This window comes from Sebastes fasciatus, chromosome 1 (genome assembly GCF_043250625.1).
Source record: "Sebastes fasciatus isolate fSebFas1 chromosome 1, fSebFas1.pri, whole genome shotgun sequence".
Taxonomy (NCBI): Eukaryota; Metazoa; Chordata; class Actinopteri; order Perciformes; family Sebastidae; genus Sebastes; species Sebastes fasciatus.
The window spans coordinates 24,096,853-24,123,916 of NC_133795.1; the positions used below are offsets into that span (position 1 = coordinate 24,096,853).

Genomic DNA, 27,064 nt, shown 5'->3' on the forward strand with positions numbered 1-27,064 from the left:
CCTCCTATAAGAAGAGGAGTCAGTCCGGATGCTCAGCACATCCCAGAGAGGAGAGGAGAGGAGAACAGAGGAGACTACAGAGGTGCTGCTGCTGATGCTGCTGCTGTCCGGTCCGCTGTCAGCCTGCAGCCACACATACATATGACTGAGCTGCTGTTCACACCACAAACAACAACAACAAAGGAAAACAACAGCAACAAACAAACAAACGCGGGTAAGGAATTATCTTTATTGCGTTTTTCCCAGTCAGTGTAAATGCCGGGTTGCTTATTAACCCCTCACTAGTGTGGTTTCTTTACGTGGTTTGTGGTGTTTCTGTGATGCTCAGATGAGTTTGAGACTTTATGGTCATTTATGTCATTTTTATATGCCATGTAGTAAATTATTTGATCATACAATAGATTGTCTGTAGTTCTCAGTCCTGCAGCTGCAGCCAACAATCCTCATTAATATTATTATAGGCTTATTACAATATACAATATACAGTTTGTGCGCATCAGTGTCGCATCTTATCATAATGTCACCAAAGTTAATAACTTAATTAATGCAAAGGGTTTCCAGTTTTACTGATAAAAAAAAGAAAAAAAAAAGGTGGTTTGACTTGCAGAGAGAGAGAGAGAGAGAGAGAGAGAGAGAGAGAGAGTATAGGGTACATGATAGAGACACTGTTGAGAGTCACTGTTTGCAAAGAAGCAGATTAGATTTGGTTTGATAGCAGAAAAAACGGAGTTAACCCGAGAATCAATTGAACTTTTGTTTCTGTCGTTTGTTTCCTGCTGCTGCTGTCAGGCTTTAAAATCACATCAACATCACCACCGTGTATGAATGTAGAGGATGGATGGTGAGGAGAATCAGACATGATCGCAGCCATTATCTCCTCCTGACAGCTCATTGTTGCTCACTGAGCACCAAGGACTGTGTGTGTGTGTGTGTGTGTGTGTGTGTGTGTGTGTGTGTGTGTGTGTGTGTGAGAGAGAGAGAGAGAGAGAGATAAAGGAAGGGAGGGATGGGGGAAGATTAAAGTTGGGAGTCTCAGTGTGACGCCATGCAATTAAAAGTGCAGCAGGTCTGCAGTGGAGGAATATTTGTGGACTCACATTAAGGAGTTAATGTTAATTAATAGCCAGTCAATCAGCAGGGAGGCACTACAGTGATCAGGAGAGAGGAGGAGAGGAGGAGGGACCCCACAGTGAATCGACCTCCAGCCAAAACAAAACTCAGATTCACTAATAAGTGAATTAGATGAAAATGAAAGGACATCATTTGATGTTCAAGTGGAAATTAATTTAGTGTTTTCCCCAAAAAAAGTGTTTGAAAACATCTGAATTTTCTAGGACTGCTCCCTATTCAGTCATTTTGGTCTTTGTCAACTATGGTTTCTTTAATCAATTAGTAATTTTTTATGTTTTTTTCATGCTGAATTACTTATTTCCGAGACATTTAGGAGCACATCTCTGGTAAACACAAGATATAAAGTGGTGCTTTTGTGTGAATCTTTGTGGAGGAACTCAGTTTTACAGTTTTTAAGGCTGGCCCACACTAAAAGAATTTTTTTTAATTTTAACAGATTTGGAAAATGTGAGAGCACCCACACATAACAAGATGTTATATGTTAAATTTAACACTTTTGTTCCTATAGTGTGTGTTGAGCAATGATTTGGGCAAAACAGCTCACCACTCCGTGATATTTAGAAAATTAAATATTGATATTTCGTTAATATTATATATATGATGATATCGTGTAAATAATATTGCACCTCTTAAATTTTCTTACAGACTCCCTCCACTCGTATTTTGAGTTTAATTAATTTGCCAAAAAAGAGACAAAATCCACGATAAACTATGTTAATGATGAATTTTGACTGACAGCATTATTATTTTTTTTTCACATTATCTACAAATATCGTGATAATATTGTTATCATGAATTCCTTTGGCCTCAATAATCATGTAGTGAAAATCTGATATCGTGACAGCCCCACCACACTCTGACAGATTCCCTTCATGAACAACTAGAGTCCAAAAAAACCCAGAAATCTCGCAAAATCTCTCACAATCAAACGTGACTTTAGTGTAAACAAACATGGTGGACGACGGGCTGGAGGATTTAGCGATGTTAGTTTTTGCACTACTTCATGAAGAAAAAAGAAAATAATGGATGAAGTCATGGAGACACGTTAAATAAACACTCATGTTGTTGCCATAAATCAAGAAGTTGGTCCTCCAATATCTGAGGTCCATCGGACTACTGCTTTATGCTTCGCGTTTTGCATTAGCTCATGCTTTAGCTGCCTCCGCCAAGATGTCCGTGGTTGTCCTTCCTTCTTCAGTCAACTTGGTTTTCAATTGGCTATCGTTCTTTCCCACGTGACTGCGTCATCGGCTGTTCTCGGGGTTCCCCACACACAACAGGATATCCCATCGTAAATACTGAACACGTTTAATATTTACGATTTGATATCGGTGCGGTCGATTAGTCGTTTTTATGCTTCTGTCATGCTGAAGGACTTATTTCCAAGAAACTTATGAGCACGTCTCTGGTAAACACAAGATTTAAAGTGGTGCTTTTGTGTGATTCTTTACGGAGAAACTCAGTTTTACAGATCTGTTGGTTAAATCAAATAATCGATTTTATTAACAAAATCTTAAGAACGTTAGTGACTAAGAATTTCTTTGGTCGAGGACAGTCCTAGAATTTTCATCATTCATCTAAAAGATGTAGAATATCCAGTCTAAAAGTGTCAAACAAGGACTCAAACAACCTTTAAAGAAGAAGAATTTCTTCTTTTTGTGCCTCTCAGTCAGTCACACAAAGCAAATCTCTTTATTTCTTTCATCCTGAGTTTCAGCCAAAAGGGTACATGGCTGAACATCCAGCCGGTCTCCTCCACCGCGGTGTGAAACTGGCCTTGGACGTCACTGCCAAGCGTGGCTGCATCTGTTTGATCAAGACTCTTTCAACATTGGCAGGCAGTCAACGCCACTCGCTTCCACCAAAGGAGAGGGGGAGAGGGAGGGCGGGGGAAACTTTGGGTTCATATAATGCGTTTACATGCTTCACTTGATCATCTCTAAACAGGAGAGTTTCCCCCTGCTGACCGGTCAAACTGTTCCCATGCCGAGCGTCCAGACCCAGGTGTCCAGATTTCACGGGTTTGCAAAAGAACAAGTTTTGTTGTTGGTTTCGGAAGCCAAAGCTTTGATGGTTGTTTTTTTGTTTTGTTGCGTTTCAACTGGTGTCCTTATCTGCCACGAAATGAAAGATGCCACCGACACTTTGTTCTAATTAAGACAGGATAAATCCTCCCTCTGTGCCTCTCCCTCTCCTGCTTTCATTCCTCTCTCCACTCTCTCTCCTCTCTCTCTCTCTCTGCATTACATCTTATTCTCTCCTTTCCTCTCAGTTTCTCCCCCTCCTCCTCCTCCTCCTCCTCCCTTTTGTCTCTCTCATTCTCTCTCCTCTCTGTGGGACGTCTCTTGCTGTGCTTCTGGTGCTGTTTGTGTCTCACAGCATTTTTGGAACATGCCTCTATGTGGGTGTCTGGAGGAGGTTTCCCCGCTGTGACTGTGTGTGTTTGTGTGCATGCATTGATTGCCTCTGAGTGTGTGTGTGTGTGTGTGCACTCAAACAGGAGATAAGGGGCCACGTCGCTGATGTTACCGTGCATCAGTGACAATGTTCTGGTCTCGCCCCACATCTGTTGTACCTGCGACCAAATTGCCACTGAATCATTGGGTGTTTCGTTGCTCCTCTTGCTCCGGCTCACTTGCTGACAGATGGAGCTTCCTTATGGCTCTTGTTTTTTTTGTTTTTTTCCTCATCACCCTGTGTTGCTTCCAGGGGCCTTTGCCATCCAATACACACCTAAAAAAAGAGTGCGAAAAATCCTCCCGGTCGATGTGAATCCCAACGATATTGTTTGCGGAGGATTCTGGGAGACAAAGCACTTTTATATTGCTGAAGTCAGTCGTATTGGCCCTTGAGGAAATGAAGTTTTATGGCGTTAACTGCAGCCTGGCAGAGGTGTTTATTATGCAGAGGCGTTAACTGGAGCTGTAATTTGGGTGCTTGTTATTGAGCTGATATTTATGATGATTTCGGTGGCGCAAACGAGACCTATTTTACCCGAGATGAAAGATATAAAAGTAAGTGTTTATGCATCAAATATTCAGCGTCATTACTTTTAACACGGAGAGGAATGGCTGCTCTGTTTTGGAGCAAAGCTGGATTGTTGTTTGTGTCACAACAGATAACGCGTTTATTTTTCTTTGTGACTATTATATTGAATCCTGCATTTTTCCCCCTCATTATCTGTCATGTCTGTTTAATCTGCTGCTCAGTGAACCGTGAAGCAGGAAGGAGATATTTAGCTTGTTCCTGTGCAGCCAAACACTCCCACAGTCACACGTGTGTCGGACTAACTGGGAGCAGTAACTTCCTGGAGGAATAATATCTGGAATTGTTGGTTTTGCACATTCTATGGATTAAACAAATCAGATATAACATGTTAATTGAGTTTTACGGGTGCTGGTAGGTAGATTTTGTTACCTTTGGATGGAGCCAATCTAGTTGTTCCCCACCCTCGTATGATATCTTACCAAATGTTTTTCCTAATTTTGTGTGCATTCTCCTACGAATGTCCAGCAACACGTGTCAATTTGCGCATGTTACATGCACACAGTCTTTGCAAAATAAACTTCCATCTTTACAGGAAGCTACTTGGTAGGTTCAGGCAACAAAACTACCTAGTTAGGTTTAGGAAAACAGAGGTTTGAGTTAAAATAACTACAGAATTGATGTTGTTTAAGTACGGAAGTTACGTGACAAATAAATTAACGTTGACTTCTGGTTTCACATTGGACATGAACACCGGTTTCCTCAAGTCCTCAGGAAGAGCGCCGGACATTGAAGCAAATTTTACGTAGTGGCCAAACGATGGAATTACAACTTTTTTGTCCGTCACGTGATGCCATTGGGTCCAAAACAATGGTAAACAATACAAGCACTGACACAAGCAGTGACCGATTGTAAACTAGAGAGGGGCAACAGCACAATCTCTGTAATGTGTTTTATATTTATTAATTATTTTGTGGTACAGAAATCCAACCCTTTCAATTAAGAGCTGATAATCAGGGAATTGAGACATACTGTATTTTATACTGTTTTTTTTTTTTAGTATAGTTCTGGTTGAGCTTATGCTTCAATTTATGGCCTGCCAGTTGATGGCCTTAGTCTATAATTACATCATATTTATATGAAAACAACAAAGCTGAATTTTTTGTTTGCACTAATTACTGTAGAAGACCTATTCTTTCAATTAAGATTTGTCAATGAAGAAGTGTTTATGTTCTTTATGTAAGCCATACTTTTGTTAACGCAAACATTTGTTAACTTATTTTGGCCAAATACATGAAAAGCATGTTGAAATCAGAAATTGACCTCCTCGCTATAACATAAATGTACCGAACCGTACCGAAAACTGTGACCCCAAAACTGTGATATGAACCGAACCGTGAATTTTGTGAACCGTTCCAACCCTATGATTAACACAAGCTTAAGAGATTTTAACGTTTTGTTCTACGATACATCAGTAAATATCCCACTCGTGAATTTTGAAGCCTTTATGTGTCTTAAAAAAGGCGGTTGCTAACGAGTGGCTGAATGAGACTACAAAACGTCATCACGTCCGCCTTTACAGCCTCGTTGTTTAAAGCTAATATGACCGTGGTGTAGTTCGTTTATAGTCTAACGTTAGCTTTTTACATCTGGCGATTGAATTCACACTTCAAAAATCATATTTGTTTGCCACAGAGCTTATTTTCTGCAATAATTTTAAAACCCAATGGAAAAATCCTATTGGCTTTTTGTCGAGGGAACCAGGGCGATGCTGACTTAAAATACGCCATCCCTTCACTGGTTTGCGATTACGTGGATTAAATACGCATAGATTTTGTGCGATATCTACAAATGACTGTGCGTTACTCTTCGTAGGTTGGCTACGATGTATGAGAACAACCTGAAACGTCTAATCTCAGTATGTGTCCAGGAAAAGAAAGAAAAGCTTGAAGGTGGCCTCAGGACATGACAGCTCTGCTTCAGCAGCTCTGTGTCTGGAGTCTTTGTTTGCTGGATCCTTATGGCCCCGCTGGTTGCTATGAAGGATAAAACAACAGGAGCAGATGGCTCCTGGAGGTTTGGTGTCACAGCAGGTGAAGCTAAAGGATGCACACATAGAGTAGTTTAATACCGGGGTCGCCTCGCTGCCGCTCCTCTCTCACCTTCCTCAGATCTGGGTCCACTCACTGTGTTAAGTATATTTTTATAACTAGTGTGTCACAGAGGCGCCGCCGCCATGTACTGTATGAGGGACAGACCCATTGATCACAGACTGGAGAGAGGTCTCTGATCTCATCACATCTTAATCATCCAGCCATCCAATAGTGCCCCCTTTGCAATTTCTTTCAAGATTACCTATCACTTCATACTTATCCCACTCTGCTCTCATTCATGTTTCCCTGGTGGCCGTCTCTCACTGTATGCCTCTCTTAGAAAAGCTTCTGGCACACATCCACACACAGACATATTGTGTTTCCAACAAAATGTAAACCAATTTTCGCTCCTCTGCTCTGGCTTCCTAAAAATGTAGAATTGATTTTAAGATTTCATTATGTTTCATATTGCGGTTCATATTTTCTCTCCATACATTGCTGAGCTCAAACATCCATAAACTCATAAACATTACAACCTCAGGATCTGACAGAGATCCTGACTGAAGTCAAAGTGAAATATAAAGTTGTCTTTCAAAAGCCTTTATTTATTTTTGTTTTACTAGATTACTTCTGCACTGTAAATTTCCCCAGACATCACGAGACATCCTCTCCACTTCGTAGAGGATGTCCTGATTCTAGACACACCTTAATAGCCCGCTGAAAACTCCAGAGTGTGTTTGCTCAACACACACGTTTTTATTGCTTTTTATTTCAGTAAACCACATTATTACCACCACTTCCATTTTGCTGTTGTTCTTGTTGGCTGTGAGATCATTTAATGGGCGATAAAGTCACTATCATGGGTGCTGCTGCTGTAATGGGAGTTATAAACCAGGATCAATTGTGATTTTAAAAGCTGAAGCAAATGATCATTATGCATCTTGATTTATTTGTTTGACTGCACATTATTTGCTGATCAAGCAATTAAATCTGTAGTCAAACTGTTTTCATACATTCAGATGTAGATTTGTAGTCTATTACTATGACTTGCCCCCAAACTGCATGTGATTATCATAAAGTGGGCATGTCTGTAAAGGGGAGGCTCGTGGGTACCCATAGAACCCATTTTCATTCACATATCTGGAGGTCAGAGGTCAAGGGACCTCTTTGAAAATGGCCAAAATACGCCAAATTTTAGCGTAAGTTTGGAGCGTTATTTAACGTCCTTCGCGACAAGCTAGTTTGATGGTTGGTACCGACGGATTCCTTAGGTTCTAGTTTCATATGTTGCCAGGATCTTCACTCTAGCTTTAAAACTGATTCAGCTACAACCTCCGAAAGATCGATTGCGTTAATGTTAATGAAATTAGTAGCTTTAATACAAATTTGCATAACGCGTTATTATTGCGTTAACTTTGACAGCCCTGATCTTTACATAGCAAATCGTTGTTTAATGCTATATTAATGCTCTGAATCTGATAGAGAACTATTAAGTGCAGTTTTTCTGCACAGTGGCTGTGTATTGGCAAGAATCTGGCAATATGATACAGGGTTATGATTCAATCGATTGCGATACTGTAGATAAGACAATATATTTTGATTTTTAAAATCTAGTTTTAGGAAAACTGCCAGATTTGAAAGAATACACCGCCGTATGCATAAAATGGTAGTTAAAAAAAAGGACTTTTTTTATGCATTCAGAACAGATCTGCATTTGCATTTATCACAGTCCCTGTAACATCCAACATCATAGCACTACTTTTGTGTAATCTGATCCACTGTCTGCCACGAATCTTTGCATGCTAACTATTAATTGAATATTGAGAATCGATACAGTATCACAAAACATAATATTGTGATTCTCAAGTGTATCAATATTTTCTTACATCACTCATCGCTGTTTCATGTTGCTGTTCAAACGGTGGATTATCTCATTTGGGAAAGAGACTCGTCAGTTCCAGGCCACCCGTTTGGCCTCCCATTGCCTCAGTAACAGATGCTCGCCCTGCTGTGCCCTCCCTACAACACACAGCCACGTATAATACACACTCTGGCAGGAGGCTGTGTTGTTCGCGGAGGTTGTTTATCGCACACAAGAGACTGTGCTTAAAACGCGGAATGCCACCCAGCGTGCTCCATTATCATCCCCATCCTGCGTCTCCTCAAAGGACCACCTGTTAGCAGCACATGAAAGTCTGAGAGAGGAAAACAGGGCACTGCTGTGCTGAGATCCTCGGTCCCCCTCCATCACCGCCTGCCTTCTCTTTCACATGACAGCTCTATTCAGGCCTCCGATTTGATGGGGTTGACGCATGCTGCCTTCTGTTTCTATGGAGGCGTCACATCTTTCTTTTATGTCGTGAAAATTTGATTTCTGATGGGTCATGTCGTCGTGTTGTTGCTTAGCTTCCGCTGTTATCTCCACCTCTGAGATTCTATTTCTGCACAACATTTTGAGTGTTAATCCTAAATGAGATAAACGGGTACAGACAAGACATGAATAGATCGGCTTTTTATTCTAATTTAATTCCAGAGATCAACGAAACATCTCCTGGGTCTTGCGTACATTAAAGGAATATTTCACCAAATATCTATTTCAGTCGTTGATACTCAGAGGGTAGATTTCTTCAGGTGGAGCGTTTCTATAAGGGATAGTTCAAGATTTTGGGTGACATGCTTATCAGCTTTCTTGCCGAGAGTTAGATGAGAAGAACGATACCACTCTCATGTCTGTTCAGTAAATATGAAGCTGGGGCCAGTTAGCTTAGCTTAGCATAAAGACTGGAAACGGGGAAACAGCTAGCCTGCCTCTGTCCAATGGTAACAAAATCCCCCTACCAGCACCTCTAAAGCTCAATAATAAACACATTTATGTCACTATATATATTGTTTATTTAAGTTTTTTACAAAATCCAAAGTATAAAAGGTATGTCAAACTATTCCTTTAATAGCTATACTGTATATTAGGGGTGTCAATGTCTAGCTCGTCGCAAAGGAGGGTAAATAACGCTCCGAACTAATGCAAATTTTTGGCGAGGAAAAACTGGCATGGCCATTTTCAAAGGGGTCCCTTGACCTCTGACCTCAAGATATGTGAATATAAAAGGGTTCTATGGGTACCCACGAGTCTCCCCTTTACAGACATGTAAACTCTGACGGCCTCTGACGGCCTGTTAGGAGATAAAGGTCTCACCTCAGCAGCCAGCCTCACACTCTTGTTTGCAAACTGCACAGCTGGTGGAACTCCCAGAGGTCAGCCGAAGCAGTCTGCCTCTAAATCCCTCGGGGGGCTTCCAGCACTAGCTCTGCAAATTTCCCCCGACATCTAATGCATCCTCTCCACTCCGCACACACACACACACACACACACACACACACACACACACACACACACACACACACACGCACACACACACACACACACGCACAGCCTGCCGCCTCTGTCCTGTTTTTAGAAACAACTAAATGACCCACTGTAAACCCAAAGGGTGTGTGATTCCAACTTGATGTGTGTCACTGTGATGAAAGAGCAGAGACCTTATCAACCCCCCGAACTCCACCTCACACACACACACACACACACACACACACACACACACACACACACACATACACGATACACACCATCACCAGCAACTCAATACTTCTCCCTCATTGATTTTCTGTATGCCCTGCACAGCCGTTTGTCTTTTAACACAAAGGAGTCGCCTGCCACAGCGCCATAATGGCGTCGCGTGTGTCTGTGGCGATGGATTGTTTCTGCACGTTAAAGTGGAGGACGAAACAAAGCAAATCATATTTAGAAACAACACCATGACCTGTCATCTTACATGACGTGACAGAGTTTTTACAATGAGAACAACTGGTGTTCCCTTATCTAGTATGTAGTGGTGTGAATAAAAACGGCAGAAAATTGGGATTTTGAGATTACACACACACACGCACACGCACACGCACACGCACACGCACACACACACACACACACACACACACACACACACACACACACACACACACACACACACACACACACACACGCACACACACACACACACACACACACGCACACACACACACACACACACACACACACAGTGTGAGCTTCTGTGCCAGTCTGTCTAAATTAAAACACGTCTCACAACTCTTTTCCAGTAGGCCACACTTTATTCACCTCACCCAATGAGTTCAGATGTCTTGAGGTTACTTCAGCTTTTCTTATATACAGTCCATTACGCAGTCATGTGACTTATAGACAAGGCAACGAAAGGCAAGTTTATTCATATAGCACATTTCAGCAACAAGGCAATTCAAAGCGCTTTACATCAAACATCCAAATCATCGAGACAAAATGTAAAAGAAAAACATTATAAAAAGGACATTTAAATATAGAGCGTCAAAACATTATTATGACTATCTTTAAAAAAGCAAAACATATTTACTCGTATTTGATACATAAAATATAATTAAAGAGAAATAAAATATAACCGTAACTCCAAAAACATAGCCTATAATATTACAACCATCTTTTCAGAATATTCCTAAACAAGCAGTCTTTCATCGTAAGCATCAATATTTACTCAGAAAATATAGATTTTTTTTACAGAAAATGATGATACTATTGTTTTTTGTAGTACATATGGTGTTATATAAGTCACATGACTGTATATAAGGAACCCGAAACAACTTCAGACATCATCCAATGAACGCAAGACACGTGGTGAAGTGAATAAAGTGTGTTGTAGTGGAGAAGAGCTGTGCAACATGTCTTAATATTGATGATTAAATATCAAATGTTGAGTTTTAGTGGAATAGTATTGTATCTGTATGATCGTCATGGTATTGTTTATCAGTTAAGTTTGGATGTTTTCTTAATGTATCTCCCTTTTGGGCAAAACAATCTACCACTTCTCAGCCATAATTAGTTCAGTTTTACTAATTTCTATAAAGTAACAAAAATTAGTTATTTAGTTTTTCTTTAATATGGGAAGAGCTAAATGCATACAATTTATTTAAAATACTTTAAGTGAACAGATAATATGCTCTGTTTGTGGCTTCCTTATGCTACAATCGCTCAATGTACAACTTAAATGTCATGTTACGAATGCAAATGAAGCTTTAGTGACATTAAATCAGAATTTAAATTGAGCCTCGACTGTAACCTAGCAAGGAAACCTCACATGGGAATAAAAAATGCTTCGATCAAAACCATAATTTTATTCACGTTTGTCCAGTAATGCACACAGAACCTTATATTTCAGTCACACCTGACACACGTGTTGACTTTTGTAATGAAAGGTACGTCTGGAGGGCTCTGGAGACCGCTGAATAGGCAGCGATGATGATGTGTGCAGAGCAGTATCTCAGAGTGACTGTACATGAAGGAACAGGAATGAGTGCTGGGAAGTCATTTCTAAAAAGAGGCACAAGTGTCTGTCCATCTCTTTATCACCTCCTCAAACCCACCAAGTCCAGATAAATGGACCCAGTCGAGAGGCTGAGAGGGAAGTAGTTTGGAGGACGGGAGATGGGACGAATGAATACAACGGAAGAGTGGACACACAACCTGAGGACTTTCAGATAGAGACTTCTGTATTAAACACCTCAGGGTTGAAGTTAGCTGAAGGACGCCCTTTTGAGGGAAGTTACACTTACACAGCTACACTCCTGCTTATTTATTATTCTTTAATATCTCCTTTCAACATTCTGTGTGTACATTAAGCTCAAGGTTTGCTGTCGGTACTTATAAGTGAAAAAGCTACTTATTCTTCTATTGATAAAAGGCAACATACAAACTTTCCGTAGGAGTTGCTTTGAGCTAAACGCTAACGTCTCCGTGCAAACATGCTCAAAAACTCCACAATTATTTCTTTGGGATTTTGATTTATGTCTCCAGCGTTGTATTGTCAAATTCTTAAATAAATACTGTACATGTAATTCAAGAAGAAAAAATCCGACCTCTTTTTCCTGAAGCCCAAAGTGACGTCTTCTCATTACTTATTTTGTCCGTCCAACATTCCAAAGTCATAAACTGTGAAGTTAACGTGGTCATTGTGACGTCACCCATTGGTTTGTGTCGAGATCGGCATTTTGGCCGTCGCCATCTTGTTTTTTTGCAACCAGAAGTGACACAAGAGGGTGGAGCTAAGCTCAACCGAAGGCTGAATAAGACATTTTTAGGCGACCAAAATGTTATAATTAACTTTCATGAACTGAAAACACGCTGTGAAAGGGTTAAAGTTGGAAGACGAAAACACGGACAAATCGCAGACCAGACAGCGTCGTGGTGGCGACCTGTCAGTCACAAGGTAGCCACGCCTTAAAGCATACCCTGCTTTATGGTCTATTTGACTCTAAATGGGACCATAATTTACTAAATGAACATCATGCTGTATTGAAGAAGACTTGAAACTAGCGATTGAGACCATAAACTCATGTTTACAATGTTTACTGAGGTAATAAATCAAGTGAGAAGTAGGGTCATTGTTCTATACAATCAGACTTCTTTTTGCAACCAGAGGAGTCGCCCCCTGCTGGCTATTAGAAAGAAAGTTTAAGGCACTTTCGCTTTGGCTTCACTTTTCAGACCCGGAGGTTTCCCACCGTCCAAAACCCCCAAAATATTCAGTTTCCGATCATATAAGACAAAGAAAAGCAGCAAATCCTCATAAATGCAAGTTCAATTTTGCATTTTTTTCTTGGAAAATAACTTTAAAAATCGACTAATCGTTCACTCAGGAGAAACCCACCAGATTGTTTTGTATGATCAAATCTACCTAAAGTTTCAGTGTCAGTTATTTGAATGTAATTCCAAGCATAATGTGTGGTGTATTTAGATGTATTTCCTTTCCCCAGCAGGTGGCGCTGTGCTGTACAGACGATGGCTCTCTCTTGGAGTCTCCTCCTGGCGTTCTTGTTTGCATCCCTGGTTCTCTCACACAGCGCCGAGCCCGGAGCTCCTCACGGCAAGAGGAGACAGGCGCAGACCTCAGCGGGCGGCAGCAACGCCCTACAGCACCCTCTGCAGGGTCTGCAGGGCCACCGTTACAACAGGGACCGCGGAGGAGGGCACGGGGGCCAGGGGGCCCGCGCCACCAAAGGTGGAGCCGGGCTGCTCTCCCACAGGCCCATGCACCCACTGGCCAGGCCCGAGGATGACGGGACGGGCCTGGAGAGTTTGAGCCCGGTGAGGCTGGAGATGGGCCCGGGCAGGGACAGAGACAGAGTTCGAATGAGTATGAAGAGTCCGTCGCAGGGCCGGGAAAACCAGCTGCTGGGGACGCGCAAAGGACGGGGACATGGACACGGGAATGGGCACGGACACCATTTTGAGCACAGGAGGCAAGGGAGTCGGCGTGACAAGGAGCGTCACGGAAAAGGTGAGCCACCAACTGATCCAGACATACAGAACATAGATCCACAACTGTCCAGGGTTGGAGAAGCAACAAGGAGCTTTAGGGCTGTTTCATGGAAGACATTCTGACTTGTGGCAGAGGTGTAAATAATAAAATGAATGCTTTGATTGTGCATGCTGTCGTGGTGTGAATAGAACAGCTCTGATGGTACTCACATCATTAATACAACAAACAATGTCCTGCGTGTCGACTCCAGATTTCTCACAGGCGTCACACAGTGAGGTCTGAGTAAACAAGACCTTGTGTCTGGAAAAAGATGCTGTTGAATTTTTAAAAATGTGACTTTTCAATACTGTGAGTCACACATGAACTCTATCCACCCCCATCGTACTGAAGCGGTGACAGAAATGTCTCAAAACCTGGACAGAACGTTAGATCCAAAGTTGATTCCTGACCTTGGAAACAGTCGTTGATGCAACAATCTCACCAAGGTCTATTTAGCTTTGGATCATATAATGACACATTTTCCGCACCACATGAAGTTCGCCCAATTTTAGATGTTCAAATTTCCATTTTCATCTTTTAACAATTTCTGAAAGTCTTGGAAATGGATTGGAAGTTTAAACATCTACAATTTCATGACAAGCAGGCACAGTCCATCGGCTGAGGAAGATCATTTGATACAATCAAAATCTCCAGATCAGCTACTAAATGGACCTTGTGGTGTGATTGTTTTGGGTGAACTAATAATTAATTGTCTGGACATAACTCTTCATTAACTTCTTATAGAGGTTTGGTTACAACATTAGATTTTTAAAAATTTTGAAGCAAAAAATGAAAGTTTGAATGAAGGTTTGTTAGAAAAAGGTGAATTTTGTCATCATAACATCATCAGTGATATCATATTTTCTCTCCAAAGTATACTCCACTGGAGTCAAACAGTACTTGACTCACATTCTCTTAAAAGACCAGTGTGTAGGATTTAGTTGCATTTAGAGGTGAGGTTGCAGATTGCAACCAACTGAGTACCCCTCCTCTCACTCCTTCACTTTCAATGCGTGTTGGAGAACTACGTTGGCCTTCAGTAAACGTAAAAATGTGAAAGGTTTTCTCTAGAGGCAGCGTTTGGTTTGTCCGTTCTGGGCTACTGTAGAAACATGGCGGACTCCGTGAAGAGGACCCGCTCCCTATGTAGATATGAATGACTCATTCTAAGGTAACTAAAACACAACGATTCTTATTTTCAATTATATATTATATAATGATAAAAAGATAAAAGGAAACACAGACATATATTTATAAATAGCTATTTATGACATTACGTATCTGTAATATTTTCCATTTGTGTGTGTCCAGGGTTTCTTCCCGAGCCGGAGCTGAGCTCTGCGTATAAGGACAGGGATCTGTTTGAGGATCCTCCCTCCTCCTCTGCCGCCTCCCCCTCCCTCAGCATGACCCCACCCGGTGAAACCCCCTCCCCCATCGCCGCCGCCTTTGGCTCCGGCTCCTCCATGGTTACCACGGTGATGAACGAGCATCCCCCAACGCTGCCCCCGGCCTCCACCAAACCCCAGGTAACCCCAGCGAAACCCGAGTGCTTATTAAAGGCTGCGTCTGTTGTGCCTCAGTGTGACTCCAGTGTGCGGGGGAAATAGAGCGAAAATGGGCCCCATTACTGCCGTTATGCTGCCGCAAACCTCATAGCTCATCTTGGGAATGACACACTCGACTACAGTGTGAACCTGATAGTGCTGCCTGTGAAAAATGTCCTCCAGCAGGCCAAACTCACTGGCTCTCGGTTACAGTGTGTATGATAGATATGGCCGTGTTCTGTATAACAAAACAACGCCTCTGGGATCAAAATCACACAGTTCAGAGTCCCGCAGCACATTTTCTGTAACTACATTCCTGTTCCTTTATTAAAACCATGGCAGGACAAAATGGATGTGAGCACGCAGAGGCTTTTTTGTATCTGACTGTGGGCTGGAGAGCGTGGGGCACCACTCACCACCTGTCACACTCACCCAGCGTGATGCTTCAACAGTATGCATAAATAGCATTTATAAGGTTTTCTCAGTCCTGGAACCGTCACAAATGAGACTCTTTAAGACAACATGAAACCTGATGTCAGTAGATAGAAACTGAGCCAGCGCCCACTTCATCAGAGCTCTTACATTCGTCACAGCTGCTGTTACAAACACCCAACAGCTTGCAGGGCGTCCATGGCAAATATCTGCCTTAGTTACAGGATCACCGTCACTGTTTGATTGACAGCTGTTTTGTTGTGGAGCGCTGTTCAAGACAACACAGTAAAGATGTTAAAAATCATGGATTAAATTAAACTGAGGTGTTTAACAAGTGAAAATTAGATAGATAAATAGATGCGACAGCGTTTTGTCTGGAGAAACCAAATCACTGGACTGGAGTTTTGATTGAAGGCGTTCTTCTGAAAGGATTCTTCAGTTCCGATTATTAATCCCACTGTGACCTCACTAGAGCTACAACTAACGATTATTTTCATTGGCAATTAATCCGTCAATTATTTTCTCGATTAATCAAGTAGTTTTTTGGTGTATAAAATGTCAGAAAATGGTGAAAATGATCGATAAGTGTTGCCCAAAGCCCAAGATGACGTCCTCTAATGTCTTGTTTTGTCCACAACTCAAAGATATTCAGTTTACTGTCACAGAGGAGTAAAAAAAACAGAAAATATTCACATTTAAGAAGCTGGAATCAGAGAATTTTTGACTTTTTTTTTTAATTGCTCAAAACGATTAATCGATTGTCAAAACTTTTCAGACTGAGATGAACTTTAACAGAAATACAGAGCATTTTTATTTTTATTTTATTATTTTATTTGGCAGGGATATTTCTCACTGATTAACAGGAAAAATAATAACTGAGCCATAATTATCACAAAAGGCTCATTTGTATCTGTTGTTCTCGGCCAGTTGTTGAAAAGGCACTCGAAACATTGTCTTTTTTTCCTTTTTGGAATTGAATCCAATGATGAAATTTAATCAAGTACATTTACTCAAGTATTGAACAATTTTGAGGTACTTTGCCTGAGTATTTCCATTTCATGCTACTTTATACTTCTACTCCACAACATTTCAGAGTCAGATATTGTACTTTTTTACATTTATCTGACAGCTTTAGTCACTTTGCAGATTCTGAGTATTAGTACAAAATATAATCAACAAATACATGAAGATGTATTATTATAGGTAAAGATAAAACTTTATTGATCTGGAATTCACAAGCTACCAGCAGTATATAGCCTGACGTAGTTTAAAATAGCTCTACCTTAAATAGCTTCAACATTATAGTGATGAACACATTAATACATCAATAGTTATAATACAATAATATAATATAAATTATTCTAAAATGGACCATTCTGCACAATGAGTACTTTTACTTTTGGTACTTTAAGTATATTTTGATGCTAATACTTTTGTACTTTTACTACGTCTACTACATTTTAGTACATTTTTGAATGCAGAACTTGTAACAGAGTGTTTACATTTGTCTTGACTCTCAAAGACTAATTTGACTGTTCTGTACCAAGATGGAGGAGCAGGAGTAAAGCTATGATTAGTTTAATGTGGAGTTCGGGGCCCATCCCTGTCATATTTACTGGTGATGATACTGTCGTAAGCATACAGAGACTAGTGACGAAGTAACCAAAATGTTCACTTTCTTCTTCCTCATTTTCAGCAAGTCTTGTTGGTTTGTAGTTTTGCTGATTTCTCACAAAGCATAGCCACAAAGGCATGTTTGTTCAGACATATGAGGGGCCGTCATGGTTATCCTGTAGCACTAACAATTAAAGTAGTGGCAGCAATCGACGAAGTCTTCCAACTTAAATGAGTAAATGGCTAGTTTGTCATTGCCATTCAAAACAATTGAAACAAGTGTTTTCTTTTGTCCCACATCTGCAGAATGACATCATGTTACCTTCCAAAGCTCACAACACTACAAAAATGATTCATATGGAAATGTCCGATCCGCCTCCTCTATGGTTAAAGGTTTGTTACCTTTACCAAACTAGACTTTTGTTGTTGAGGATAGGGAATGATCTTGGTCAGGTATTGATTGTTGATAGGAGACTGGTGTCAAAATCAAACACTTTGTCCACCCAGTCCAGTTTCTTGTTTGGAAAAAGTCAATCTCGGAACCCATCGGCTATCTGTCTGATGAGAGATAAGCCACTGAAGGGCTGTATTTCTGGTGTTCAGGTGTAGCCAGTGGATATCTGGGCCAAGACGTTCTTTTACGTGTGCTGCTCATTGTTTAAAGTCCGATTATACTGGAGCTCAGTTGAGAGACGACGTGTATGACTGGATTGTCTCACAAGTAACCAGTTTATAAGCTAATTTTAAACCAATAAAGAGCTAAATGATTGTCAGATGATAGCCGGTGGGTTACTAGATTGCATTTCGGCCAATGCGCTCTGCCTCTTTTGCTCTCCACATGGACCGTTTACCTGCCTTCAGCCAAAGCCTGCTCGAACGTGATTGGTCAATACTACTTGAACTACAAACAGAAACCAAAATCTTGTCCCGTTGCCGACAGATTATGTGAATACAGAATCTGGTTATAGAGATTAGTTAAATGTAAACTAAGGTCTTTTTAGATGAGTAACCAAATAATCGGTGCTGAATATACACATTTCTTGAGTAATATGTACATTGCATTCAGATTGTCAGCATGCGGTTGGGGATTTAAAAGACGCCATGGTGGCTCTGTGTGATGGCTCCCCTGGTCAGTCTCTATGTTTGATATCTATAGACTGGACTGTAAGGTTGGTTGTTTACACAATGTTTGAGAGTCCAGGAGTCTGTGTGTGTCTTTACTATGAGAGCGGTCAAATATTATTGGACCACGGAAGCAAAAAGCCCTTCCTGAACCTCGCTTCAGTGGCGCGAGCATGCGGCAAGGCTTCTTAATTAATGTTCGATCTTCTGCTGATGGTTTAATGAGCAGCCGAGCAGAAGCACATAGCCCCCTGCAATTAATCTAATTGATATTTCCTTATAGGCTTTTTTTCTTGAGGGTGAAAGGAAACAAGTATGGATCTGTTCCCACGAAGAGGTGGATTCTTACTTTTTGATGGATGTCTTTCATGGACCGAGTATTCCTCAAGAGACGTCTCAACGTCCTGCTGACTTAATTATACTGTCTAACATTTCTCTTTTGCTCCCTCTGTGTGAGGAGAGTGACAGCGCTAACGTTTTTATTGCACAAGGTTATGCATGAGCAATCCACGTAGGAGTTTTGTTTTATAGCAATGCCATCAAACACTCATCTGAATGACAAGAATGTTTGAATTTATGACATACTTTTATAGGAATTTATGGATCGGTCCAAAGGCACTCTACGACTGACTTTAACTATTCAGGGAGCGAGCAGAAATATAAACTGTAAATTATCTTTTTACTTTTAAAATAATAAAAAATACACATATGTAAAAATAGAGTAGTCAGATTACTTAAAATTCTTGCAATCACTGCTATATATTTATAACTACTTCAAATCTATAAAGCACCAAATAACCGCACCAGACTGTGATGTTCAATATAAGCCCACAGTATGAAGGTGCTAGAAAGAAAGAAAACATCCTGATGATTTTGCTATTCTTAGAGCCTTATCACTACTGGGTGAAATACTATGTATTTGTCCTGAGGGTAGTTAAGAGTAAAGACCATGCTATCAGTGAAATTAAAAGGGTTTAATTAAGGCAATCTGCCTTGAGGATGATGTGATATCCGGTGTGGTCTGCTGACATTTTGGCCAAAGGTTTGGACAAGGAGAAAAGGTCGATTGTGTATTCTCTGGGGAACAAAAGTGTCTTTATTAGCTTTAGATATCTTAGAATAAGGCTTTGATATTTTTTCTGTTGTTCACATTTTACAGTGTGTGTCTCTGGACAAAAGTACAGAGTGACTTTAAAATCAGGGACGGCAGTTTGCATCCTGTATCCTACCAACAGCCAACATTAGTTTCTTTCAACCATCAACAAGATCTTTCATTAAACTTAAAGCTAGGGTTGGTAATCTTCTTCAAAAAAACATTTTTTGTTAGATATGTTGAAATTATTTTTACAACTCGACAGCAATCCATAAATCAAATGCTCTGACTAAAACAAGAAAGAAATCCAGTAGCTATCTGGGCTACCTACCTGCGTGCGCTCTGCCCGTGCACTCATTGCGTGTTACCGGAGTCTTCCACAAGCTGCTAGCTTGACAGCTGTGAGTACTAAAGCTGCGTTCACACTACGAGCGACACAGCAACATACACTAAGTCATTTTCAATGGAAGCCGGTGACATGAAGCTTCAAACTGAAGCCCGATACTTGTCGCTTCGTGATGGGCGTGACATGCTACAAATAAAGTTGAACTGGTCTCAACTTTTTTCAGCGCTCCAATGATGAGGTGAAGCGTCATGCAAATCATATATTTTTGTTTCACCCTGTTCCGTCGTTAACTAGTCCTCAGTGCTATTAACGGCATAAATGCCTGTTGACCACACTTGCTTTTTTTTGTCGCTGGTAGTGTGAACGTAGCAAAACAATAGCCATGTTCATTGTTTATGTTCATAATGATAATTTTGGGAGAGTGTCTTTGGAGGGAGGCCTGAAGCGACGAACTGTCATCGCTAGATTTAGGGACTTTTGGAGCTAGTGCTGCTAGCTACTGTCATTGGAAAAGAGTTGGCAACACTGGGCTGGTTTTTTAGGTTGGACCATTTTTTTAAATGTAGCGTACTCTTGCTGGTTTCTCAACATTACCAACCCTAGCTTTAAATAAGTACTTTTAGTTGACCAAATAAGTGGAAGATCAGAAAAAGTTCTTGTAACAGTCATATGGGTCGTTTTGTAGAGGAAATTGATTTCTTTGTCTCTCTGGTATGAGGACTTGTTGGTCTGATAAGTATGAGACTGGCAACCATGATGAAACCGGGATCAATAACACGCCTACGGTGGCTCTACAAACACTACTGCTATGCTGAAATAAATGCATGAGGCACAAATATATTTTTGTAAACTACTTACTTTTAAAGGGAGGTAACATATTATAATAGGAAATTACTTTTAAATGTCCCTAACAATGCTTTGAAACCAAAAATCAGTGGTTGACCTGTTGTATACATGCATATATTATATTGCAGATTTTTAAACAGAAATCACACATCCAGTACAGGAATAATAAAACGTCCACCCAGGATCACTTGCATCCTGCATTAGTTGCCTGTTGCTGGTGAGAAATAAAGCCTGTGGTTGTGTGTAATGGACTGTATGCTTTAATCTGTACGTCTATATATTGTATATGTATTAACAATACTAATGATGTGATATACATTTGTATTCCGGGGCCGTGGGCAGTTGTGTTCTCTGTTACCAATCGATTGGGTTTTAAAGCTCTACTTCTGTCTCTGTTGGCTCTGTGTGGGCGGTTTATGAATCAATGAGGCATTACTGCTGCTCGTCACAACACCATGTTTCATTAACAGCACCCTGAACCTGTTTACCTGCAGTACTGATAGAAAACACAGTCAACAAATCAAATCCACTGCTGCTGTGGTGTAATTGTAGTAACTGAACATTAGCACATCTCTACAGCGGCTTGTATGCTGGTTAGCATCAAATTCAGGATTAGTTTTTAATACGCATCTTCATATTCTGATCACAAGAAGATTGAAATATTACCGTGGAGGCAGAACTTCCGCAGCATGCTGAAACTAATTGGAGATGGGATAAGGTTGTTTACAGATCTGCAGATCAGCATGTTTGTCCTGTTTGGATTTAATTTCACAGAATGTGAGTTAAGTTAAGTTTGTTCACTTCAAGTTACATTTCCTTTTTCAGAGGTCCGGAAGAGGTAAAGGACAAGGAGAGGTGATGCCAACGTTGGACATGGCGCTCTTTGATTGGACAGACTACGAGGACATGAAACCTGTGGACGCCTGGCCGTCTTCCAGGAAGAAAGGTTTGTATTCAGCCGTAACTGTGCAGGCTGGCCTCATACACCGTTCGTAGCTATACCTATGCAAAGTAATGACGACTGGACTATCCAAAAAAAACAATGTGACCAGTTACAGTAAGACCTTTTAGATTAGGAAACACCTTCATTTCTCTCCATTTCTGGCATGAGATCATTGTTCCCTACCATGTTTTAAACATTAAGTGTATTTTACTATCTGACCTGTGTTGAAATCGTTATGTATGAATCAAGTGAAAAATGTATTCTTGTACAAATATAATTGGCTTCACCATCAAATACCAAACATAAAATCTGAATTTTGTAACTGCGTGACAAATCAAATCGATCTGTTTGGTTGAGGCTGTGTATTGATCAGACGCCTTCAGGATCAAACTGTTGTGCTCATTTATTTTTCCTGCTGCAGACAAGAGGCGGAGTAAGAACCTCAGCAGTGGAAATGGGACTGTAGACGCTGATGCCATCGAGCCATGTGACCACCACCTGGACTGTCTCCCAGGTCAGTCTGCATCACAACAACCTCTGCGATGCTCCAAAATATAAAATATTAAAGTCACAATTTACTCAGTCTCGGAACCTGATGACGGATAAGCCTCTGGGGGCAAGGGGCCATATTTCTTGGCTTCTGGTGTAGCCAGCGGATCTGTGCGGTACTCATTGTTTAGAGTCCGATCAACAACTTGAGATGCAAGACTGGAGTTGGGAGTTGAGAGACGACGTGTACGACCGGATTGTTTCACAAGTAGCCAGTTTAAAAGCTAATTTTGAATAAATAAAAAGGGAAATCATCGTCAGACGATAGCCGATGGTTTCCCAGACTGCATTTCGGCCAATGCGTTCCGCCTCTTTTTACCTGCATTCAACTAAAGCCTGCTTGAATGCGATTGGTCAATACTACTCGGACTACAAACGGAAACCAGATTCTACATGTGAATGCAAAATCTGTTTAGAGTGCTACAGGAATGAGTCCTGATACCTGGAAATGAGTTAGCATTTTACCACTTCTGGTTCTCTCCTCTGGAAGTCAGTGTTTTTTTTTAATGGGTTTTTAGTTTTTAACAAAACGTGTAAATATCATAAACATCTGTCTGCCACAGAGTTTATATTTGGAATAATCCTAACTTTGGCAGATTATTGTGTGTTCATGTAGAACATAGTAGTAAGAAGCTGATTGAGAAAATAAAATAAGATTTCAGGGCCTTTAAGATGATGAGTTTTTTGTAGAAGTTATTTATACAAATACTTTTTTTGCAATGTTTCACGTGTTTGGTTGTTGAATGTGCTTGTTCCGTTTCAGGTTCTTGTTGTGACTTGAGACAACATGAGTGTAAACCTCACAACAGAGGCCTCAACAACAAATGCTACGATGACTGCATGTGTGAGGAAGGTGAGTGAGGAGAACTTGTTACGGCTTAGTACAGAAACGGGTTTGAACTCCAGAGGCTTAGAGACAAACAGGACATGTAAATGTTCGTGTTTTAAAAGTACAGCAGACATTATTTTGACATGTCACAGAAGGAAAATGCACAGGTGTATTTAATTACATTCATCTTTTAGAATAATTTTTAAAGCCCTTTTACTTGTTTATAAAGCTTTAAATGACCTCGCTCCTCCCTACATCAGAGATGTTCTTTCATTTTATGTTCCAGCCAGATCACTGAGGTTCTTTACTTTTAAATGTTCCTCATGTGACCCATAAAAGGGAGAGTGCCTCTTGCTGTTTTTATGCCCCTAAACTGTGGCTGCCGCTGGATATTAGAATGGCTCTCTCATTATTTTTAAAAGGAAATTAGAGACCTATCTTTTCAATCTAGCTTTTAATTTGGAGTAATGTTATAGCCTTAGTTTTAGTTATTGTTTTTTATATTATTTTTATCCCTGGTGTTAATTTTATTTTATTGACTTTTATTTGTTTTCAACATTTTATTGTTTTATTGCTGTGATTTGGCAAAATCTTGCAAAATTGTATCTATTGTTTTTTTTTTCTGTGTTGTTTTAATATTGCCATGTGAAGCACTTTGGGCTGCATGTATGAAAGGTGCTTTATAAATAAAGCATTTCACTGGTATTGTTCATGCTGGCTCTTAATGGAACTGAGCCATCGTTAACGTGATCATTTTCACTTGTGCTTTTCCTGCTATGACAAGTCAACATGTCTGCTGTGAAAAAGGTCTATTTCGTGATGTATCACAACGTTGACATGGGTCACTGCTTTAAGGAATAGTTTGACATTTTGTGAAATAGACGTATTCACCCTCTGGCGGAGAGTTAGATGAGAAGATTGATACCAGTCTCTCTTCTCATCTAACTCACAGCCAGAAAGTGAATAAGCATGTTTCACAAAATGTCTAAAGCAATGTTCCTCATGGTGGCACTTTTAGCATCTATATAAGAGTTTATGGCAGCAGCTTGTCATTTCATTTGCAGTTGTGTATTTTAGCCAAGTCTCACTGTTTATCATTACGATTTTATTTGATTTTGTGTAAAAAAGTTTTGAATTCATAAATGTTAGTACATTGTTTATGTGCTATTGGAGCTGATCACTCTGTGGTTAGTTTTTAGTTCAGTTTAGTTTCAGCCAGTAGGTGATTTGTTCATTTTTAACATGGGGGAGAGACACAGTTTGTTTCGTTCAACTGCGACTAGCAAACCGCCCCATGAAACTTTTGGGTTCTGTATTTGTTAATACCATCCCCTAGCTACGTATATAAAGTTTAGAGCAGTAGTTCCCAATGTGGGGTCCGGGCCCCCGTCAGTGGGGGGCCAAAGATGCACATGTATAACTAAAATCATAATAACAGCACTTACTGGATAATCTAAACAAAAGTCTGTATAAAAGCAGTTTAAAAGGATATTCTTTGCCACTCAGTAGGCTACATTCTGTTTAAACATGGTATTTGTGCCAATTAGATAAAGATCAGGCTACACTAATATTATCTGTATTATGCTATTTGCAGAATTAGATTCCAGTGACGGCTGCGTAGGATTGATTCGACTTGTGTGATCCAAACATTTCCAATAACTTCAGAGTATTGTTAAGTCCAAAGTCAACATTTACTGAAAAAACATAGATGTAATCATTTCCAAAATTCACAAAATGTCTTTGTCTAATGAAATATTCTGATTAAATCCATATTTGTTGGCGTTTAGCCTTTCAAAAACAACATTTTTCACTGTGGTAAAAAAATTGTTTGCTCTCCCGCTTGCCGCACACAAAGGGAGGAACGCACTGACGAGTTCTCTTCATTAAAGAAAGTTGATTTACTTTTAAAAAAACGAACTAATTTAAAATATTGACTTGCTTTATTCAAATTGGAGAGGATTTTGTTTGAGGATTTGTAATTTTCTTTTTGGGTAATGACATCAGAAAATATGGGAAGGGGCCTCAGCTTTTCTTTGATACAAGTAGGGGGCGCTTCAAAGAAAATAGATTGGGAAGCGCTGGTTTAGAGAGTATTACAAATCCAAGACGAAACAGACAGAAGGGCGGGAAAAAGTTGCAATTACAAATTCATCTGCTACTTCAGCACCACGGACAGCGCCATGGATTTATCAATACATATCATTGTTAGGCTACTGATGTTTCAGAGTCATGGTCGCGGTCATAGATTCTAACTTTCACAAACCTCAGTCAGATAAAGGATCAATGAGTCAGCCAGACTAGACTAACATATTCAACTAATCAACCCCTCTGCCCCGGCACTCTCTCTGCTACTAGGGGAACAACCCGGGCCCATGGGAAGGTGTATAAATACCACGACATGACACGGACATTCCGCTTATCATGAGTATGCATTTTAGCCTTTTCGCGTGTCATTTGTATACCATGCAAACAAACATAGGTTTAGGCAAGAAAACCACTTAGTTAGGGTAAGGGAAAACGTTGTGTGTTTGTTGGACTCATCCACGTCATCGCCCACCCATCATAGGTCTTGCTCGCTTTTTATACTACGTCACTAACTCGTAGCATAGCATTTATACGTGGATGCGTTTACATTGTAGTCAGTACAGGATACATGGCGTACAAATGACACGCGGAAATCAAGAAAGGCGTTACTTATTGCATGACACATTATTGTGGCATTTTTATGCCTTTTCGTGCGAACGGGCTGATGGGATGGAGAGGGGGGATGGCACCCGCCTTAAATCTTCTACTGGTTTCAGCACTTTCATAATGTTGATTTTTAGCTTCTATATCACTGCAGATTTAGCTGTTTATGTGAAACTATTGTTCTTGTACATTTAAATACTTGCAGTTGCATCTGATTTATTCACCTTAGCTTTCTTTATCTCACAACACAACCACACCTATGTGTTTGATCTATTCAGATAACAGGTTATTTATGATCTTTCAGGGTTCCGCTGTTACGCTAAATTCCACCGGAAGCGTCGTGTGACCAGGAGGAGGGGTCGCTGCGTGGTGCCAGAGTCCGTCAACAGTGACCAAGGAGGCTTCATCACTATCTGAGGAAGAGGAGGAGGTGGAGGACGAGATGAAGGAGCAGGGAAAATGTCCCAGTGACCACTCTGACAGAGTAGATAGTGCAGCCAAAACATCACACGACACTGACATGCCGCTGAGTGCTGAAAGGTGACGGTTTGCTGGTTTTTCAAATTGATCCCACAATGTAAAACATCTAAATGCCGACATCTGGTCAGTTAAAACAAAATAACTTAACTGGATGTACTATTTGACTGTTGCATTGTGGGATGAGTCACACCTTCTAATCCAGCAAATCATCATCTTTGAGCACCTATTTAAAATCAGTTTTGTTTCAGTCGTGGTCACTGCAGCATCAATACAGAAGCATATGTATGTTTTTAAAGAGGGGCTTTTCAAAACTCACTCAGTCCACAATGGCTGACGATTTTTATTTGTTTTAAATTGGTATAAAAGATTCACTTGTCTGGCAACACATCACTGAGTGAACTCTGTAAACATCTCATAGTTCACATGTTGATAATCACCACAGTTATTACGGCTGTTGGTTTCATTTCTCACAGGTTTTCCTGCAGCTGATCGTCTCTGTCCTGCAGCTGATCGTCTCTGTCCTGCTGATCTAAGTCAAACAATGTTTACAAATCATTTAACATTTACTATTGCTTAGAGTCCCAAATTATGTCTTTTATTGGTTCGGGATCATTCAAATTGAGCCGTCACTCAGAGAAATGATGCTAGAATGACTTTGAAATAGTTTCTGTGTGAGCTCTGTTATACGTTTTGTTTCTCGGCACTCTTACTCTCCAAAAACAAATGCGGAAAATGATTTGTAAATGCCATTTGAACCCAGTCTGCTGTCCTGTATTGTAAATAAGAATGTGTCTGAATTGCCAACCACTTTTTGTTAACTTCTCTCTAAATGTACTTAACTGTAGAACGATAAACAAAGATGCTTGTTTGACCTTCCTTTTACATGTCTTAATATATGTTTTATTTATACTGTACTTAAACACACGTTTGTCCAGATATTGTGTTCGTCTGTCTTTTTTGTCTTCATGA

The 27,064-nt window shown here is 40.3% G+C and overlaps 1 protein-coding gene across 2 annotated transcripts; it reads left to right on the plus strand.

Annotated features, from left to right (window-relative positions):
- Window positions 1-27,031, plus strand: draxina (dorsal inhibitory axon guidance protein a). 2 transcript variants are annotated; one of them, XM_074639102.1, is made up of 7 exons: window positions 1-214; window positions 13,065-13,585; window positions 14,918-15,135; window positions 21,432-21,552; window positions 21,971-22,063; window positions 22,862-22,951; window positions 25,920-27,031. In XM_074639102.1, exons 2-7 carry the CDS (start codon window positions 13,087-13,089, stop codon window positions 26,030-26,032), a joined length of 1,134 nt encoding a protein of 377 aa, XP_074495203.1. In that variant the 5' UTR covers window positions 1-214; window positions 13,065-13,086; the 3' UTR covers window positions 26,033-27,031. The 2 variants fall into 2 exon arrangements, with proteins under 2 accessions (XP_074495203.1, XP_074495196.1); XM_074639095.1 differs by having other exon boundaries at window positions 4-214; window positions 13,062-13,585.
- The last annotated feature ends 33 nt before the right edge of the window (window positions 27,032-27,064 follow it).